This window comes from Ricinus communis, chromosome 3 (assembly GCF_019578655.1).
Source record: "Ricinus communis isolate WT05 ecotype wild-type chromosome 3, ASM1957865v1, whole genome shotgun sequence".
NCBI lineage: Eukaryota > Viridiplantae > Streptophyta > Magnoliopsida > Malpighiales > Euphorbiaceae > Ricinus > Ricinus communis.
Window position 1 is genome coordinate 10,006,327 of NC_063258.1, and position 20,433 is coordinate 10,026,759.

The 20,433-nt window shown below is 32.0% G+C and overlaps 2 protein-coding genes across 9 annotated transcripts; both read left to right on the forward strand.

The window, feature by feature from the left end:
- The first annotated feature begins 9,421 nt into the window (after nt 1-9,421).
- On the forward strand, nt 9,422-12,698 carry LOC125369407 (B3 domain-containing protein Os01g0234100-like). 5 transcript variants are annotated; one of them, XR_007214964.1, is made up of 5 exons: nt 9,422-9,840; nt 9,957-10,103; nt 10,441-10,603; nt 12,269-12,417; nt 12,505-12,698. XR_007214964.1 is itself a non-coding variant. In XM_048371528.1 (4 exons), the coding sequence occupies exons 2-4, from the start codon at nt 9,627-9,629 to the stop codon at nt 10,470-10,472; spliced, it is 393 nt and encodes a 130-aa protein (XP_048227485.1). In that variant the 5' UTR covers nt 9,430-9,444; nt 9,561-9,626; the 3' UTR covers nt 10,473-11,195. The 5 variants fall into 5 exon arrangements, 2 of the variants coding, with proteins under 2 accessions (XP_048227484.1, XP_048227485.1); XR_007214963.1 differs by lacking the exons at nt 12,269-12,417; nt 12,505-12,698 and adding an exon at nt 11,627-12,255 and having other exon boundaries at nt 9,427-9,840; nt 10,441-10,664; XR_007214965.1 differs by lacking the exons at nt 12,269-12,417; nt 12,505-12,698 and adding an exon at nt 11,627-12,255 and having other exon boundaries at nt 9,428-9,840.
- A 2,740-nt stretch (nt 12,699-15,438) lies between these two features.
- Nucleotides 15,439-17,867, forward strand: LOC8280159 (B3 domain-containing transcription factor VRN1). 4 transcript variants are annotated; one of them, XM_048371611.1, is made up of 7 exons: nt 15,521-15,656; nt 15,734-15,785; nt 15,871-16,315; nt 16,390-16,571; nt 16,658-16,937; nt 17,043-17,203; nt 17,418-17,866. In XM_048371611.1, the coding sequence occupies exons 1-7, from the start codon at nt 15,631-15,633 to the stop codon at nt 17,661-17,663; spliced, it is 1,392 nt and encodes a 463-aa protein (XP_048227568.1). In that variant the 5' UTR covers nt 15,521-15,630; the 3' UTR covers nt 17,664-17,866. The 4 variants fall into 4 exon arrangements, with proteins under 4 accessions (XP_048227570.1, XP_048227569.1, XP_048227567.1 ...); XM_048371613.1 differs by lacking the exon at nt 15,734-15,785 and having other exon boundaries at nt 15,439-15,656; nt 17,548-17,867; XM_048371612.1 differs by lacking the exon at nt 15,734-15,785 and having other exon boundaries at nt 15,439-15,656; nt 16,390-16,433.
- The last annotated feature ends 2,566 nt before the right edge of the window (nt 17,868-20,433 follow it).

Below are 20,433 nucleotides of genomic sequence, written 5' to 3' on the forward strand. Positions count from 1 at the left end.
ATTCATAAATATACACGTTTTACGGAGTTATTTTCTTATATTGATAAATATACTACTTTTAGAGTGTCGTTTTCTCATATTAAATTATTAGCACTACGATAGGGTTGTTTTCTCAAATTCATAAGTATACATGTTTTACATGATTATTTTCTTATAACGACAAATATACTCGTTTTACGGGGTTGTTTTCTCATATTATAAAATTAACCCATTAAAGGTGTTGTTTTCTCATACTCATAAATATACCACAATTACAGAGTTATTTTCTCCAATTGATAAATATTCCCGTACTACGGAGTTGTTTTCTAATATTTATAAATATACCCCACTTACATGATTTATTTCTCATATTAAAAGATTTACCCCTACTACGAGGCTGTGCTCTTAGACTCGCAATTACACTACTTTTACGGGGTTGTTTTCTCAGATTTATAAATATACAAGTTTTACGGGGTTATTTTCTTATATTGATAAATATACTACTTTTACGACAATGGTTTTCTCATATTAAATTATTAGCACTATTATGGGGTTATTTTTTCAAATTCATAAATATACATGTTTTACGAGATTATTTTCTTATATTGATAAAAATACCCCTTTTACGGGGTTGTTTTCTCATATTATAAAATTAATCCATTTAAGGGGTCATTTTTCCATATTCACAAATATACCACAATTACGGGATTATTTCATCAGATTCATAAATATCACCGTATTACTGGGCTGTTTTCTAATATTTATAAATATACCCCTCTTACGGGGTTGTTTTCTCATACTAGAAAAATTTACCCCTTCTACGAGGCTGTTTTGCTAGACTCGCAATTACATTACTTTTACGGGGTTGTTTTCTCAAATTCATAAATATACATGTTTTACGGGGTTATTTTCTTATATTGATAAATATACTACTTTTAGAGTGTCGTTTTCTCATATTAAATTATTAGCACTACTATAGGGTTGTTTTCTCAAATTCATAAATATACATGTTTTACAGGATTATTTTCTTATAACGACAAATATACTCGTTTTACGGGGTTGTTTTCTCATATTATAAAATTAACCCATTAAAGGTGTTGTTTTCTCATACTGACAAATATACCACAATTACAGAGTTATTTTCTCCAATTGATAAATATCCCCGTACTACGGGGTTGTTTTCTAATATTTATTAATATACCCCACTTACATGATTTATTTCTCATATTAAAAGATTTACCCCTACTACGAGGTTGTGCTCTTAGACTCGCAATTACACTACTTTTACGGGGTTGTTTTCTCAGATTTATAAATATACAAGTTTTATGGGGTTATTTTCTTATATTGATAAATATACCACTTTTACGGCAATGGTTTTCTCATATTAAATTATTAGCACTATTATGGGGTTATTTTTTCAAATTCATAAATATACAGGTTTTACGAGATTATTTTCTTATATTGACAAATATACCCCTTTTACGGGGTTGTTTTCTCATATTATAAAATTAATCCATTTAAGGGGTTGTTTTCTCATATTCACAAATATACCACAATTACGAGATTATTTCATCAGATTCATAAATATCACTGTATTACTGGGCTGTTTTCTAATATTTATAAATATACCCCTCTTACGGGGTTGTTTTATCATATTAAAAAAATTTACCCCTTCTACGAGGCTGTTTTGCTAGACTCGCAATTACATTACTTTTACGGGGTTGTTTTCTCAAATTCATAAATATACACGTTTTACGGGGTTATTTTCTTATATTGATAAATATACTACTTTTAGAGTGTCGTTTTCTCATATTAGATTATTAGCACTACTATAGGGTTGTTTTCTCAAATTCATAAATATACATATTTTATAGGATTATTTTCTTATAACGACAAATATACTCGTTTTACGGGGTTGTTTTCTCATATTATAAAATTAACCCATTAAAGGTGTTGTTTTCTCATACTCATAAATATACCACAATTACAGAGTTATTTTCTCCAATTGATAAATATCCCCGTACTACGGGGTTGTTTTCTAATATTTAAAAATATACCCCACTTACATGATTTATTTCTCATATTAAAAGATTTACCCCTACTATGAGGCTGTGCTCTTAGACTCGCAATTACACTACTTTTACGGGGTTGTTTTCTCCGATTTATAAATATACAAATTTTACGGGGTTATTTTCTTATATTGATAAATATACCACTTTTACGACAATGGTCTTCTCATATTAAATTATTAGCACTATTATGGGGTTATTTTTTTAAATTCATAAATATACACGTTTTACGAGATTATTTTCTTATATTGATAAATATACCCCTTTTACGGGGTTGTTTTCTCATATTATAAAATTAATCCATTTAAGGAGTTGTTTTCTCATATTCACAAATATACCACAATTACGGGATTATTTCATCATATTCATAAATATCACCGTATTACTCGGTTGTTTTCTAATATTTATAAATATACCCCTCTTACGGGGTTGTTTTCTCATATTAAAAAAATTTACTCCTTCTATGAGGCTGTTTTGTTAGACTCGCAATTACATTACTTTTACGGGGTTGTTTTCTCAAATTCATAAATATACACTTTTTACGGGGTTATTTTCTTATATTGATAAATATACCACTTTTACAACTGCTTTTTCTCATATTAAATTATTAGCACTACTATGGGGTTGTTTTCCAAAATTCATAAATATACATGTTTTACAGGATTATTTTCTGATATCAAAAAAGTTACCATTTTACGGCGTTGATTTCTGACATTATAAAATTAACCTATATAAGAGGTTGTTTTCTCATACTCACAAATATACCTAAATAACGGGGTTATTTTCTGTGATTGATAAATATCCCCATATTATGGGGTTGTTTTCTAATATTTATTAATATTTCCCTATTATAGGTTTGTTTTCTCATATTAAAAGATTTACCCATACTATGAGGTTGTTCTCTTAGACTTGCAATTACACTACTTTTACGGGAGTTGTTTTCTCATATTCATAAATATATAAGTTTTACGGAGTTATTTTCTTATATTGATAAATATACCACTTTTACAGCGTCGTTTTCTCATATTAAATTATTAGCACTATAATGGGGTTATTTTTTCAAATTCATAAATATACATGTTTTACGGGATTATTTTCTTATATTGACAAATATACCTCTTTTACGGGGTTGTTTTCTCATATTATAAAATTAATTTATTTAAAGGGTTGTTTTCTCATACTCACAAATATATCACAATTACGGGGTTATTTCATTATATTCATAAATATTACCGTATTACGGAGCTGTTTTCTAATATTTATAAATATACCCCTCTAACGGGGTTATTTTTCCATATTAAAAAAGTAACCTTTTCTACGACGTTGTCTTCTTGGACTTGCAACTACACTACTTTTACGTGGTTGTTTTCACAAATTTATAAATTATACATATTTTACAGGATTATTTTCTTATATCGACAAATATACTCGTTTTACAGAGTTTTTTTCTCATATTATAAAATTAACCCATTTAAGGGGTTGTTTTCTCATACTTACAAATATAGCACAATTACGGGGTTATTTCATTATATTCATAAATATTACTGTATTACAGGGTTGTTTTCTAATATTTATAAGTATACCCCCTCTTACGGAGTTATTTTCTAATATTAAAAAATTCACCCATTCTATGAAGCTGTTTTCTTAGTCTCGCAATTGCACTACTTTTATGGGGTTGTTTTCTCAGATTCATAAATATACAAGTTTTACAGGGTTATTTTCTTATGTTGATAAATATACCACTTTTATGGTGTCGTTTTCTACATATTAAATTATTAGCACTATTATGGGGTTATTTTTTCAAATTCATAAATATACATGTTTTACGGGGTTATTTTCTTATATTATAAAGTTAACCCATTTAAGGTGATTTTTTCTCATACTCACAAATATACCAAAATTACGGGAGTTATTTTTTCGATTGATGAATATCCCCATTTTACGAGGTTGTTTGCTAATATTTATAAATATATCCCTCTTACGGGGTTATTTTTTCATATTAAAAAATTTACACTTCTACAAGGCGGTTTTCTTAGACTCAGAATTACACTACTTTTACGGGATTGTTTTCTCAGATTCATAAATATATACGTTTTACGGGGTTATTTTCTTATATTGATAAATATACCATTTTTACGGGGTCCTTTTCTCATATTAGATTATTAGCACTATTATGAGGTTGTTTTCTCAAATTTAAAAATATACAGGTTTTATGGTGTCACGACCCGATCTGTGTGGCCGTGACCGGCATTAGGGAATGGGTAGGCTTAAAGCCACCAAATCCCGTAGTAAGCCTGACTATTCACTAACTCAATCAAATTGAAATTCGGACTCAATCCAAAGCATTGATTCACAATTAACCTTAACTATTAAATTCTACATATTTAATTTGGTCTGCCAACATAATTAGGCAAGACCCGAATTTACATAAAATTACAAATTGATAAGTCTAAAATTTATACTACGGAGAATCTAGAATTTTACAAGTCAAACATACTAAAATCGATTATATTAACCCGATGATGAAGGAGTCGGGCTGCTAGATAAGAACTGTAGGAAGATTAACAATGTAATACCCAAAATTTTCCTTTAATAATTGATTATATTAATAATAATTAATAAATGAGTTTTTATTTAAATTAATTTTACTTTTTTTATTTTTTTATTTTTTTATTTGGTTTAATTTGAAATGATTTAATGGAAATTTTAATGTTAGACAATTAAAGGATGTTTTTATAAAAGAATTTTTGGAGAAATTGGTATTTTAATTAGCTAGTGGTATTAAATTTTAAGTTGGAAAATAGTTAGCAAATTGGTTAATTAAATTAATTGTGTGTTAGGACTAAATTGAAAATTTATTTTGGGATGAGGATTAAAATTATAATTTCATTACTATGGGGGTTTAATGAAAATTTGTATGTTTGGTATTTCTATAAATAAATATGTCGGCAAGGATATATATGTAATTGTGTATTTTTAATAATTCTATTTTGGCTCAAATTAATTAGTTAGGGGCTTAATTGAAAGGCTAAAGAAAAGTTTAGGGGTCAATTGGAAATTTTGCTCGGCGAAATTGTTGTAATTAAAAAAGTTGAGGGACCAAAAGTCGATATGGAAGGAAAGAAAGAAGAAAAGAAAGAAGGAAGAAGGAAGAGGGAGAAGCATCCAGCAGCGGCGGGCGGCGACGTTAGCAGCTAAAAAAAATAAAAAAAAAGGGGCGTTGTGGTTGTCGGCGTCGTTCCGGTCGTTTTCGACGTCCTTTGGCGGCAAGGTCAGTCTTGTTTTGACTGGTGAGTTGAGGGCTTCCTTTTGGTGGCGGCAGCGTCGGCTTTGGTGGCCGAAGGAGGGAGTTTTGGCAAGGTGTTGGCAGCGGTGTTTTTCAACTAGTTCGGCGAGCTCCGGCGAGGGATGGATGATCGGAGGACGTATCCCGACTCTCCTCAGCTCAAGCTTCACAATGGCACCAGTTTCGTGGCGATCAGACTTCATTTGCGAATCGACGACCGAGATCGTCTGTAAATCTCTCCGGATGATTGGGGGTCGGATCAAAAAATCGGAAGTAGGGATCGTCATCAGCGCATCGTTTTGAGTCCGATGGTATGTTCAGATCCTCGATTGGACTCTGACGGCTGAAGGCGAGTCGACCGAGTGATCAAGCGTCTCGGTAATTTTTTTTTCTGGCCCATTGATTTTGGAAATTCTTTGATATAATTATGTGTTTATTGAATTGTGCTGTGTATTAGAAAATATTCATGAATTAAAATAATTGTTTGTCGGACTGTCTGCCTTAGTTGTGAATTATGTTGTGTGGGAGAGTCGAGAAAAATAGTGAAGTCTTGACTGGCCCGTTGATTTTGGAAATTCTTTGATATAATTATGTGTTTATTGAATTATGCTGTGTATTAGAAAATATTCATGAATTAAAATAATTGTTTGTCGGACTGTCTGCCTTAGTTGTGAATTGTGTTGTGTGGGGGAGTCGGGAAAAATAGTGAAGTCTTGAGGACCCAACTCCCATTGTATTAAATTGTTGAATATTTGAAGTGTTTTTCTGGTAGGTCCTGGACCCATTTTATGGGGGGTAAATATCCGTGTTTTAGGGGAGGTTCTGCCGAATTTTCGGTAGAGTTTACCCGAGTCAAGATTCTTAGACAGTCAGTCCTAGGAATCTAGACTTAGGGTTAATAGTCAATTGTTTCAGCGTTTTGATAAATTATTTTCCGTGATTAGATAATTCATTTGTTCGGCCCGCTCCACCCGAAGCATCGGAGTAGAGACAGGAGGTCGCCAAAGCTGTGAGTTAAAGTCATATATCGGTTATGCACGTGTCATGCATAAATTTTTGATTTGCTATCGTGATTATGTTATTGCAAGTTTAATTATTATTCATATGTATTATGCTTTTTAATTACTGTTCATGTATGTTCTTCCTTTATCATTGATTTTATCATTGCATGATGACTCGGGATGGGACGGCAGTAGAACATAAGAGTTTGATAAGGGTTCCAGTATAAATCCGAGAGTGATGGAAAAGGATAAATAGGTAAATTTAAAAAGAAAAGATTAGGACTTGCCTTGGTCGAGCATCGCTCTCTAGACTTAGTAGAGTGTGGTTGCCAGAGTAAAGGTCCCTCGTCGAGCATTGCTCTCTGGGCGCCGGCTTATTTGGAAACCTAAGTGACCAGACTGGAGGTAAGGTCCCTAGTCGAGCTTCGCTCTCTGGGCGTCAGTCTTATTGGAATAAGAGAGCCGAAAGGCTAAGGCTGATAACGAACATTAAGTGATCGGACTGGAGTTAAGGATCCTAGTCGAGCTTCACTCTCTGGGCGCTAGTTCTGTTGGAATGAGATTAGATGAGATGCTAGAGTTGAGGTTAGTCGAGATGTCAGTATTGAGATTGATCGTAATGTTAGTATTGGGTTTAGTGTTCTACTGTAGTACTCTGTCCCGTTGTGTGTAAAAATTATTTTATTCAAGCATGACATGACACGTTTATTTTTGCATGACTTAGTATTTATTTCAAATTAAATAAATGTATTATTGAAGTGATTGCAACTGTTTTTAGATATATGATTTTAACTCACTCTCGAGACTGACAGTCTCAATTTTACTGTTTTTCAGATCCATGATTGTTAGTCTTTCCGCGGCTCTTATCTAGTAACCCGACTTCTTCATCATCGGGTGATGTATTTGATCTGGTATGTTAATTTGTAAAATCTTAGATTCTCATATTAGAAATAATATATATATATATATATATATATATATCAATTGTAATTTTCTGTAGTTTCAGGTCTCGCCTAATTCTTCTGGCAGAACGAATTAATTGTGTAAAATTTAATGGTTATGATAAATTGTGAAATCAATAATATTAAATGAGATGAGATTTATTTAAGTCAGTAAGTGTCAGGCTTACTACGGGATTCGGTGGCCTTACGCCTGTCCATTCCCTAGTGCCGATCGCGAGCCCACAAATGGGGTCGTGACAAAGTTGGTATTAGAGCTTAGGTTTAGATTTTCTTCGACCTAGGTTAAGATTCCTGGTACTGCGGAGCTAGGATCAAGTCTGTCTTGTTGTTTTCATTGACTCAAGTGTCTCAGCTTTCACTGTTAAATCATTCTTTTCTCGTGAGCTTGTCTTTGATGCTGTGTTAAGGATGAGCGTTGTAGCGATAGCAAGATCTGAAGCACGGTAGACTCGTGCTGTTTTCTTCAAGTGATAAGTGCAGTCCGGACTTGGATGTTTCGATTGTTGTTTCGATGGTGGGTACTGCAGTCAGAACTAGTGCAGAGCATGGTTGCAGTCGTGTCATGAACTACCTCGTAATCGCATCAAGCATCGTCTTAATGAGTAGTGCTGAAGTTAGTGCGTGGAAAGTCGAGCAGAGGTCAGAGCATTTATGGTTGGGTTTTGTGTAATAGAGCAAATACTATAAATAAAGACAGTATGTTGATAGTGGTAATAGAGCTGACGGCGTAGGCAATTAATGCCCGACCATAAAGATAATAGAGGGTAAGAATCTTTACTGCAGGACTCAGGAATTGCTTAACACACCAAAACCTTGAAACCCTTTTCTTGTCAAGTTGTATACAAGATCAACTTTTTATGATAAAGAGACCTATCAGAGTAAGGTTGTTAAAATATTGGCTATTTCCTCTCAAAGAGACAGCGATCGCTTGTTGTTTAAGGCAACTAGACCACATTTTTTCAAGATCGTTCTGAATGATGTTATTCGTGACAAGAAGCTTGTAAGCCTTCTCTTTCTAATTTCCTTCATCTTACTATAATATCAAGAATTGAACTTCTTTTTTTCCATTTAATTTTTATAGAAATATAATAGAATATCAAGAATTCACCTTTTTCCTTCAAAGAAAGAATTTGTATCCTATATTCATAGAATTTTCTAGGTTTAATTTCCTTAGGGTTAATCTTTTTATGTTCCAGGCTGGAATTTGGATGATTATCATGTTCTACAATTTTATATAAATGACTACTGAATTTGATGCTCTTTAATATCAGGGATTACCTAGGAAGTTTGTGAGAAAGTATGGAGATATTTTGCCACATACTGTAGTACTGAAAGTACCTAGTGGTGACATATGGAGAATAGAGTTGATAAAGTGTAATGGTGAAATTTGGTTACAAAAGGGTTGGCAAGAATTATGGAGTTTTACTCTTTAGCTTTTGGATTTTTCCTTGTTTTTCAATATGATCAGAGAAATTGCCATTTCAATGTAATCATTCTTGACACTAGTGCTTCAGAGATAGATTATCCATGTAGAAACAATGGTGAAAATGAGGTCCCTATTGATCTTGAGGAAGAATTTGCAGAGCCAAGAGTTGAACAAGTTGAAAAAATTGCCTCTGTTGAAATCTTGAATGCTTTTTCATCAAGCCGGAAAAGGAAAGAGAAATCACCGGTATCATCAGGCCAGCCACTAAAGAAGAAAAAGCTAGAAAATCCCACAAGACAATATAAAGGTAAATAATGGTCATTTATGATTTTTTTTTTGGGCGGGGGTTCAGATAAAGACTTCTTCAGGTTGTACTGATTTATTTTTGTCTAGTGTTTGTTCTCATTCTTAACTGGCGGGCTTAAATACTGCAGCTAATACTGGTAATCGAGGCATGAGTGTAGTAGTTGCAAAGACGCAACAATTGAGTAGTGATCAGAAAGCTTATCTGCTTAAGAGAGCAAGGGCTGCTTTCAATTCTAAAAATCCCGCTTCCACGGTCACACTACAGCCTCCAAGTGTTTTTTTTTTTTTTTTTAATAATAAATAACGTGGGGTCCACCATGTGGAGGGACCGCCAACACTAGAGTCATCATATATTCATCCGGGATATCAATTGGTAAGTAATGATTTAATTCAGATTTTGAAACAACAGTAGACTGTGATAATCATTTCTTTCATCTTTTCAATTTATCTTTATGGCTTTTCTGATTCTTTCTTCTATTTTATTGTTATTATTTTTAATCCTTTCGTTTCTCTTTGTAAATGCTTGCTCAGGGTATACCAGCTGGCTTTGTCAATCAACATGTGGATAAAAAGTACAGTGATGTCATCCTCAAAGCTATGGATGGGAGGAGTTGGCCTGTCAAGTGCTATAAATCGAAAACAAATGGAAGAACAACTGCAAAACTCTATAATGGATGGAAGAAATTCACACAGGAAAATAGTTTGGAAGTTGGTGATGTTTGTGCTTTTGAGCTGGTCAGTAGCAAAGAAACTACATTTAGAGTTGTCAAATTCCGCAATGGGAAAGATGCAAGTAGTAGCCCATCATTCGGTCAGTTGTGATTTACAAATGCAATGGTTAATTTAATCTTGGTTTGTCCAGGGATGAACCCAGATCTTACCAAAATGCTCAAGGAAAACAGAACATAATGTGTCTTCTTTATGCAGGTAACAGCGAGGAATTGAATCATGAAAAACAGAATGCGACCGGTAAGAAGATAATTAAAGGGACTTATGATGAAGCTGCAAACAAACTTACAGAAAACATTCTTCAAAGTGGTCATCAAGTCAGGCTATCTGAAGCGTTTCCCTCTGGTAAGATTGTACACTTTAAGAAATAAATGAGTTCATAACTGAAAAGCATTACTAAAACTATTACAAAAAATAGCTAAAAATTAAATGCAATGATCAATTAAATGCAATGATCTGTTACTAATTTCTATTCTTAAATAAAATTATGTTAGATTCAGTCATCACAATAAATCAAATATTGATGATTGAGATGCACATGTCTGGTTATGTTACCATGCACCATTTTCACTTGCCAAGGTGGGGAAGAACTTAAAGTTCCTCTTATCAATTTCTGAATTCGGCATCATTTTGATTGCCCCAAAAAACATATTGATGGTTTTTAAACTTCTTCTTTGTGCAGCATGTACCACTGAATTTTATGGCAAAATGTAGCAATCAAAGCACAACGAACGTAACGTTACAGGTTAAAAACAGACAGTGGAATGTGAAACTTATCAGTTATGCCTCTAGAGGTATATTATCAGCCGGACGGCCTGCATTTGCACATAACAATGTACAAGCAGGTGATGTTTGCATCTTTGAGCTGATTAATGCCGCAAAAGGTCTCGATTTTGAGGAGACATGGTAACTAATCGATTGTTGGTACTAGTTCCGTATCATTTTTTGGGATGGTATTTTTCTAGTAGTACAACTTGGATTTAAAGGGAAATGGCTGAATAGGATCTCCTGTGTATATTCAAGAAACTATGTTTTACGAGTTGTTGCATTTTATTTGCTTCCCCTCTTGACATCAAACCCCACCAAATAATACATACCTACCTAAAACTTGACTTGAGGCATCGAATTTGGCTTCCAAAAATACCACTGCATGAAAAGCACCAAGATTTTTCTCTTACCTTTTCTCGTCTGCAGAACGACTTTGATGATCTGATTGGTTCTATTTCAGCTTAGTCTTTGGCCAATCTTAAACAGCTATGTCCTGTCCTGTGAAGCTTATAAGAGAGTTTTAGATAAAAACTTGGAACAAAACCAGCTTTGATTGTTCCACTTATTTCAATTGCTACTTGGTTATATGTTGCTCTTGCAAATTGTTATACTTCCATAAACCCTTTTAATTTTTCTCTCTAAGCATCTAAAACACAGTGTTTCATCTTCTGACAATGAGTTAAAATTAACTGAACCATAGAAATCTAGAAGAAGTCGTGTTCTTATTCTCTCTTGTTGCGAATAGCAGAAAGGGAAAAATGGGTTCAAAAGGCGAAATCTTGTCACTGTACCGTTCACTTATATAATCAGTTCAATAATTTTATGACTACAATACAAAGCGCTGCACTGGCGGTGCTTTCTCTGAAGGCAAAATTGATAGACCAGATTGATAATTTCCAAAGCCAATGATATAATTGAAAAGATAAATAAAGTTTGGAGATAAGTGGTTTCCAATATTAGGATAATTTGATTAACTAAGTACTAGGATACCCGAAACTAGATTGTAATTTGAGAAAAAAAACAAACTAGCACTGTTAAATAATAAAAATTCAAAATGTGATTAGGAAAATGAGTAACAATGGCTAAACCTCCACGTGCAGGTCTTTCTTCAACTGAGAGGGCATTGCATTAGGTTGCTCCATTAAATGGGTGTACAATTTACGATCAAAGTTGCATTCACCTGTCTCTGCCTGTTCAAATTCATTTTCACATTTAAGCTACCCTTCTGCCCCTCCGGCTACTTCACGTGCTTCCATTTACATGTTATAAATAAACTGTGCTGTGGTCTCCCTCCCGAGGATAAAACACAACAAGAAGAAACTTTGTTAACTGGAAATTTTCAATAGAAAGCTGCCATTCTAGAATGGAATCTTGTCCCAGAAGAGACAATAGGCGCTTGATGTTTAAGCCACCAAAACCACATTTTTTCAAGAAAATTTTTTATGATGACATTCATAATGGAAAACTAGTAAGTATTCTTATTTTTCTGTTCATATATATGTTTCTTATATAATATCATATGCATGGATACACAAAAAGTTCTGTCCACTACTCTTCCTACTTTTAGCTATCTCTCTGTCTCTCTTTTTCTTCTTGTCATAAATTATTTTCGTTATCACTTCAAATATGTAGACCTTATGAAAACAGCATTTTCCTGGGTTAGATTTCTTTAGAGAAACAGAATTTATCTAATTTTATTTTGGATAATTTTTTGTACAAAGGACTTATTTTATATCTACCAGGGTATTCCAAAAAGATTCATCACAAGCTATAAGAATGGTCTATCAAATCCGGTTATCCTGAAAGTTCCTAGTGGTGCAAAATGGCAAGTAGAGCTTGTCGAACATGATGGTATAGTTTGGTTGCAAAATGGCTGGCAAGAATTTCAGAAGTATTACTCCCTAGCCTTTGAATCTTTCCTAGTTTTTGAATATAATGAAGGAGATTCTGATTTCAATGTAACCATATTTAACAAAAGTACTACAGAAATAGACTATCCAGTCAGTATTATCAATGGAGATACTGATGTAGATCTTGAACAAACTGAAAGTGATGCTTCTGTTGAAATCTTGAGTCACTTCTCACCATATCGGGAAACAAGAAAGAAATCACCATTGCTATTCTCTCCACCTACTAAGAAGATAAAGCTAGAGAATTCTACAGGACAAGAAGGTATTAAATTTCTTCCTGAAAGAAATTTACAAACAGCTTTTTCTCGTATTACTTACTAGATGACTGAATTTTGCAGAAAAGAAAGGAGGAATTTTTTGTCAGAAACAGATACTAGATGAGGTCCTGGACAGAATAAAACCATTAACTGCTGAGGAAAAGGCTCAAGCACTTGATAAAGCAACAACTAATTTTAAATCTAAAAAATCCATTCTTTATGATTGCAATGCAGCCATCATATGTTCATCCTGCATATAAACTGGTAAGTGTTAAATCTGGAATTATTTGTTTTAAATAATTTTTGTAGCCTTGTAACTGTTTCTTTTTTATTTTTAATGGTTTGTGTAGACTATACCAGCAAGCTTTGCCAAGAAATATTTTGAGAAGAAATACGATAATGCCTTACTTCGTACTGTGGATGGCAAGACCTGGTCTGTTGTGTACAATTACGATTTGAGCAATGGAAAGGTAACAGCCCAAATTGGTCATGGCTGAAAAGAATTTGCACATGAAAATCATTTAAAAGTTGGTGATGTTTGTGTATTTGAACTGATAAACTGCTAAAATCACAATGGAAGTTGTCATTTTTCGACATATCAGAGTTGCAAAGATCAATCCATCACTTGATTAGTAACTATTCATGAATCCAACGGTTAAATTCAGTTCCGTTTTCTAATTATAATGTGATTCAGAAAACAGAACTTACCCTGCTTTTGGTTGGTGTGATGCAGTGAAAAAGGAAAAATACTCTAACAGGAAGTTGATGCAAAGGCATTCATGTTCAAAGGTTCCTGAAGCTGTTGTAGCAGCCAACAAAGTTACCTCTTTGAATCCTTTCTTCAAAGTAAATATTCGATCAAGCCATGTGGAGCACGGCTCTTTGGTAGAGACTTGAACCTTATTCCTGCATGATAGATTTGTAAAGTTACTGTTTGTAGAAGTTTTATAAATCTTGAAGAGAAAAAATATTACGTTAGATTTGAAACATAAAAGCAGATGATTAACTTTCTCTTCTTCCGTGAGATTTTGCTGGACCTGCCGATATTCAAATCCTTGTGCAGACTGTACCTGTGGAATTTGTCAGGATGTATGCCAAGAAGAGCATTGAGAATGTAACATTACAAGTTGCAAGTAGACAGTGGACTGTGAAATTACTAATCTACCGGTCTCCTCATGAAGGTTGCTTTTCTGCAGGATGGTCGTCATTTGCAAAGGAAAATTCTATACAAGTAGGGGATGCTTGCATCTTTGAGTTCGTTAACAGTGAAACCATGTTGCTAAAAGTCTCTATTCTCAGAAATGTTAAGTAACATTCCGTGTCGGAAATGAAACATTCCGGAGGAATTCTTAGATAAATTTGGTCTATGAAACTATAAATTAAATTAAATATTGATAATGCAAATAAACCAACTAATATAAATACAATACTTGATAAATAATATTATATTTCATTATTTATTTTTATTTTATTTACGGATTAAAGTTACCTGAGAATTTCTCAATATTTTATAATTTTTTTTAATATGTTGAGGTGTTTACTTCTTTTGCAATTCATAGGTTGTTCGACGGAAGTTTTTATAGGAAATTACTAACTTTTCCAATTCTCAACTCTATGCTTTTCTAGTTTATGCACATGTCCAGTAAATTTAAAACCTTGTTTCTTTTATTTTGAAAAGCAAAAATGAAATCAATCTAAACAAATGGCCGGGTTTTGAATTTGGTAGAATATATAAGATAAATTATAGTTAACACACCAAGAAATCTCAGTTGAAGTTAAAATTAGCAATTTTAGTTCAAAGTTTTACTTTAATATACATTTTGGAGTTCAAAGGTTTACTCCAATATACAATTTGGTCACACGAAAAAAAAAAAGGATTCCTACCTGTAAGCAGTTAATTAAAGGGACCTGTAATGAAGGTGCAAATAACCTTACCTCACCAAGTCCATTCTTCAAAGTGGTCATCAAGTCAGGCCATCTAAAGCGGTTCCCTCTGGTAAGGTTCTTGAACAACATTTGTAGACATTTAAAAGAAGGAAAAGAAAAAAAATTAAAGAAAGTTCAGAACTGAAATGCATCACTAGAACTATTACCAACCGTAGAAGGAAATCAAATGCAACTACAGAAATGCCATTGCATTGAGAGCAAATATAGAAACATCAAAATTGAATCAAATACTGATAATTGAGAGACATATATGTCTAGTTATGGTACCATGTCACTTGCCATGATGGGGAAGAACTTAAAGTTTCCCTCATCAGTTTCTGAATTGGGCATTTACCACTAGAGTTTATGGCAAAATGTAACAAGCAAAGCACACAGAGTGTGATGTTATATTAATCAACTATGCATCTCGAGGTGTATTGTCAGCTGGATGGCTTGTACTATCTACTCAAAAAGAGCGAAAGGATATGTTAAATCTGATTACAAAAATGAGTGACAATGGCTAGACTCTAAATGGAGGTCCGTCTCCAACTGAGAGGGCAGTGGGCTGCTCCATTAAATGGGTGTACGAATTACAATCAAAGTTATGACTGTTTAGTGAACCAATGCTTTAACAGGTCGGCAAAATTGCATTCAATACTGATTTGCAAAAGAAATAAAAATATTAAATAGATTACTAATAATGGGATCAATTAGTTCTATTTGTAGCCTGATTTGATCTAGTTTCCATAACTTATTACCTTTTTCTGCCCGTTCATTTATCACATCATAAAGACCGCTCTGCTCATCCACCTACCATTTTATGGTCTTCCCCCCAAGGACAAAAGCAACAAGAAGAAGCTAACTTTGTTATGTTAACAGGAAAATCCCTTTAAAAAGCTACAAGCTGGTTCATAGAAACTTATCATTCGAAAATGGATTCTTGTCCCAAAAGCGACAAGGAATCCTTGATGTCTAAGGGGAAAAAAACACATTTTTTCAAGATTATTCTCGATGGTAACATTCGTGATGGAAAGCTTGTAAGTGCTCTTCTCTGCCTAGTCTCTACTCATATGTTTCTTATATAATATCCTCCATAACTCTTCTTGCTCTTTAGCCATCTCTCTCGTATACAGAGCCATTCCACTATGAAAACAACATTTTCCTGGGTTAGATTTCTTTGGAAAATGAAATTTTGTACTTCTATTTGGAAATTTTCTGGTCCAAGTTTTTTAATGATTTCATATGCATCAGTATTTTCCAAGAAGATTCATCAGAAACTATGGAAATGATTTATCAAGTCCGGTAATCCTGAAAGTTTGTAGTGGTGCAAAATGGGAAGTAGAGCTTGTCAAGCATGATGGTGAAATTTGGTTACAAAATGGCTGGAAAGAATTTCAAAAGTATTACTCCCTAGCTCATGGATCCTTCTTAGTTTTCGAATACGATCAAGGAAATTGCGACTTCAATGTAATCATATTTGACAAAAGTGCTACAGAAATAGACTATCCAGTCAGTATCATCAATGGAGATACCAATTATGAGCCTAATCCTGAAAAAGCTGAAAGTAATGTTTCTGTTGAAATCTTGACTCACTTCTCACCGTCTCTGAAAACAAGAAAGAAATCACCACTACCATTCTCTTTCTCTCCACCTAATAAGAAGATAAAGCTTGAGAATTCTACAGGACAAGTTGAAGGTATTCAACTTCTTCGTAACAAAAATTCTTGAACTTCTATTTTCTTGATACTTACTAGAGGACTGGTATTGCAGCAAGGAAAGGAGGCGTCTCTTGTCAGAAGCAGACGCAGGATGAGGTTGTGGATAGAATAAAACCATTAAATGCTGGGGAAAAGGCTAAAGCACTTGATAAAGCAACAATTAATTTTAAATCTAAAAATCCATTCTTCATGATTGCAATGCAGCCATCATATGTTCATCTTACATATCAAGTAGTAAGCGTTCGATCTGGAACTAATTATTATAATTTCTTTTTAGGCTCTTAATTTGTTTCTTCTTTTCTATTTAATTGTTTGTGTAGGCTATACCAGCAAGCTTTGTCAATAAATATTTTAACAAGCAATGTGATAATGCCATCCTGAGTACAGTGGATGGAAAGTCCTGGTCTGTTGTGTACAATTATGATGTGACCAATAGAAAACCAAGAGCTAGAATGAGTCATGGTTGGAAAGAATTTGCGCATGAAAATCACTTACAAATTGGTGATGTTTGTGTCTTTGAACTAATAAATCGGGCTAAAACCACATTGAAAGTTTTCATTTTTCGATGTATTAAAGATGAAAAGATCAATCCATCACCCGGTCAGTTACTATTTATGAATTCAATGGTTAATTTCATTTTCATTTTCAGATTATAATGTGATTCAGAAAATAGAAGTTACCCTGTTTTAAGTTGGTGGGATGCAGGAAATAGCAAGCAATTGAAACAGGAAAAGAGTTCTGGGAACAGGAAATTTATGCAAAGGCATTCATGTTTAAAAGTTCTTGAAGCTGCCAACAAATTTACCTCATTGAATCCATTCTTCAAAGTCAAACTGCGAGCAAGCCATCTGGAGCACGGCTGTTTGGTAGGGTCTTGAGCCATATTCATGCATGATAGAATGTCAAGATATCTCACATATGACCATGTTTGAAGAAATTTTATAAATCTTTATTAAAAAGGATTTTAGATTCGAAACACAAAAGAGATGATCAATTTTCTCTTCTGCCATTAGCATATTATTGTATTGTACATGTAAAAGTGAGATTTCACTTGACCTGATTTTTAAATAACTTATGCAGAATCTACCGAAAGGGTTTGTCATTAAACATACCAAGAAAAGCATATCAAATATAATCTTACAGGCTGAAGGGAGAGAGTGGCCTGTGAAATTAATCTTCGACCATTCTCATCGAGGTTGGTTTTCTGCAGGGTGGACTTCATTCGCAAAGGAGAATTCTTTGCAAGTAGGAGATGTTTGCATCTTTGAGTTGGTTAATAGTAAAACTCCGTTGCTAAAAGTCTCAATTTTCAGAAATGTCGAATAGCTCAATCTTATTCCCATCTTAGATTTCATAATTGTTTGAGGATGAAATCAAACTTTCTGTAGGTGCTATTTACTTCTTTTGCGACTTTTGGGAATTGAGTACCAAAATTAATTTATAACTTGATGAATAGCATAATTGTCCATAAAATTATGAGTCAAGTTCTGAATATGTTGTTCAGAAATATGACTAATATAGCTACGAGATATTTTATTGACATAACTCTTGAGGCTTGGTGCATGTTATTCCTTATCACCAAACTGGTAGGTTATTAGCATATATTTATTAAATTTAAATAATAAAAATGTCAATTACCCAATATCAAGATGTAAAACTTATTACTAAATTCTTAATTTTTCAGTTTTATTTTATTTTTTGGAGCCTTTATATTTTTATTTTTAGTGTAATTAAAATCTTTTAGATATATGTATATGTGATTTTTATTTATTTTATTAAATTTTTATACTTCTATCAGACTCAATAGTCCTTATTAAAAGTAAAAATTAAGTCTTTAATCAAAGCAAGTGTGCTTTTTCTTTAGTTGGTTTTGAAAAAAATATTTGTCATCTTAGGGTAAATTCTTAAAAATTCTTTATAATGTGAAAAATTTTCCTATTTAGGGTATTTTTTTTGTTGAGGTGGAGAGAGTGGGACTCCGTCCATCACTTGGACTGGTGGATAAATGGACAAGAGCTGTACCAGTTGGACCACAGATGGAGGCTTAATTTTATTTATTTTTAAATGAAATTTATATAAACACTATAGTTTTTCTGGGATGAATTCTTTTTAGGGATATTGGGTGATTTAAGAGTTTATTGTTCAAATTTGTTTAGGACTTTTTATTTATATAATAATATTTATAATTATTTAAAATATAAAATTGATGTATCATATATTATATTTTTTTACTAAAATTTTAACTGTAGTTAAAGTTATTAAATTTGTTTAATTATAGTATTTTATTTAACTTTAATTTTTAAAATAAGTGTTAAATTAATTAAATTTAATTGAATTTTAAATTAAATAGCATACAATTAGATTATATTAGGCATTTTTTAATAACATGATATGTATTTATAATTATTAAAGATATTGAGAAGTGAATTATTTTTTCTAAAAAAAGTTATTAATACAAAAGTTTAAACTTATAAATATTTTCTTTCTCTAAATTGCTGAAAAATACAATGATTTACTATTATGAAAATATATAAAAAGAAATGAGAGAGAGATTGAAAAGAATAAAGAGAGGTTAATCAACTTGTTAAAGAAAAGAAAGAAATAAGAGAAAAAAGAAGAAAGAAGAATAGAGTCTAGATGGGACAAATGGTCAATTTGCCCCCTAAATTTATATTCAAGGATCAAATAAATCCAATTTAATTTTTTTTTAAAATTAGGTTTTAATTAAATTATAAAAATTAAAAATAATATTTATTTCATTAATTTACTAATAAAATATTTAGTGTCGTGTCATATAAAAGCGTATTTGAAAAATCTTAAATTTTGAATTTAATTGACCTAAAAATGATGAATATTAAGCAAATCAAATTTCAACTTTTTAAGAATTAAATAAGTTAAATTTTAACTTTCTTAACATAATTTATCATTTTTGGATCAATTAAATTTAAATTTTAAATTTTGTCAAATGTGATCTTATATAGTGTGCATCACTATATATTGTATCAGTAAATTAATGAAATAAATATTAGTTTTAATTTTTATAATAAAATTAAAACCTAAAAATATAATATTATTTTACTTTAAAAAAAAATTAAATTGGATGTATTTAACTTTTAACACAAATTTATAGGGCTATTTGGTGAAAAAGTTTAAACTGGATTCATTTGACCCTGAAATATAAGATCAGAAAACTATTTGCTAAAAAGTTTAAATTGAATATATTTGACTCTTAGACATAAATTCATGGGACAAATTGACCATTTATTCGGTTTAGATGTATTTTATTTTCTATATTTAATTTTTCTTTTAACATGGGTGCTATAGATGCATCATGCAGCTAACTTCACTCTTTTAATCTAATGTCAGTCCTTTGGACGGTCACACCTTAATTTTCTTTTTTTGAAATTCCTTTAACCATTCTAAAATCATCCTAAAACTAGAATTTTTGTAAATTCACCTAAAATGATTTTTTTTAAGAAAATAAATTAAAAAAACTCAAAACAAAGAGTTTAGTAAAAATTAAAAAGCTTAATAAAATAAAATTAAAAAACTTAAGACCTTAACAATGTGTTTTGTCATTTTTATTTTCTAATAATATAAAAAAAAATTTGACTAATCAGCCATGATAACTAACCAGCTGTTTACTTCAATTTCATATAAGTTTTAGGGTACATGATTTTATTATGGTACTAAATTATTGATTCCGTAAGGGCAATGACCAACTTGCCTTTGAAGATCATCACTGTCCTATTGATTCTTTGCAAAAGATGACTTGGAGTTTGTAATTATAATATATCTACAGTCTACCATCTTATGTTTAATATTTATAAACTAATAATCTCTATTAGTTAATAAATTCTTAAGAAATTAATTTAATTTCTTAGATAATTAAATTTAATAAATTAATAATTTTAACATTTAATAACTTGTTTGATTCATTAAATACATTAATTATAAGAGTGTCCTCCTGGATAAACAATTTGACTGTTAATTGAATAGATAAGAGTAAGAATGGTTACTTAGTAAGAAAAAAGAAATTTCGCACATTTATCAATGTTCTCCTTAAATTAGTATTATTGGGGAATTTACTCAATTC

Coding starts and splice junctions, on each gene's coding strand:
- LOC125369407 (XM_048371527.1), top strand. CDS start 9,549: ATGCTTGCTCAGGGTATACCAGCTGGCTTTGTCAATCAACATGTGGAT. Junction 9,841..9,956: donor AAGTAGTAGCCCATCATTCG/GTCAGTTGTGAT, acceptor TTCTTTATGCAG/GTAACAGCGAGGAATTGAAT. Junction 10,104..10,440: donor ATCTGAAGCGTTTCCCTCTG/GTAAGATTGTAC, acceptor TTCTTTGTGCAG/CATGTACCACTGAATTTTAT.
- LOC8280159 (XM_048371610.1), top strand. CDS start 15,552: ATGGATTCTTGTCCCAAAAGCGACAAGGAATCCTTGATGTCTAAGGGG. Junction 16,572..16,657: donor TTCATCTTACATATCAAGTA/GTAAGCGTTCGA, acceptor TTGTTTGTGTAG/GCTATACCAGCAAGCTTTGT. Junction 17,204..17,417: donor ATCTGGAGCACGGCTGTTTG/GTAGGGTCTTGA, acceptor TAACTTATGCAG/AATCTACCGAAAGGGTTTGT.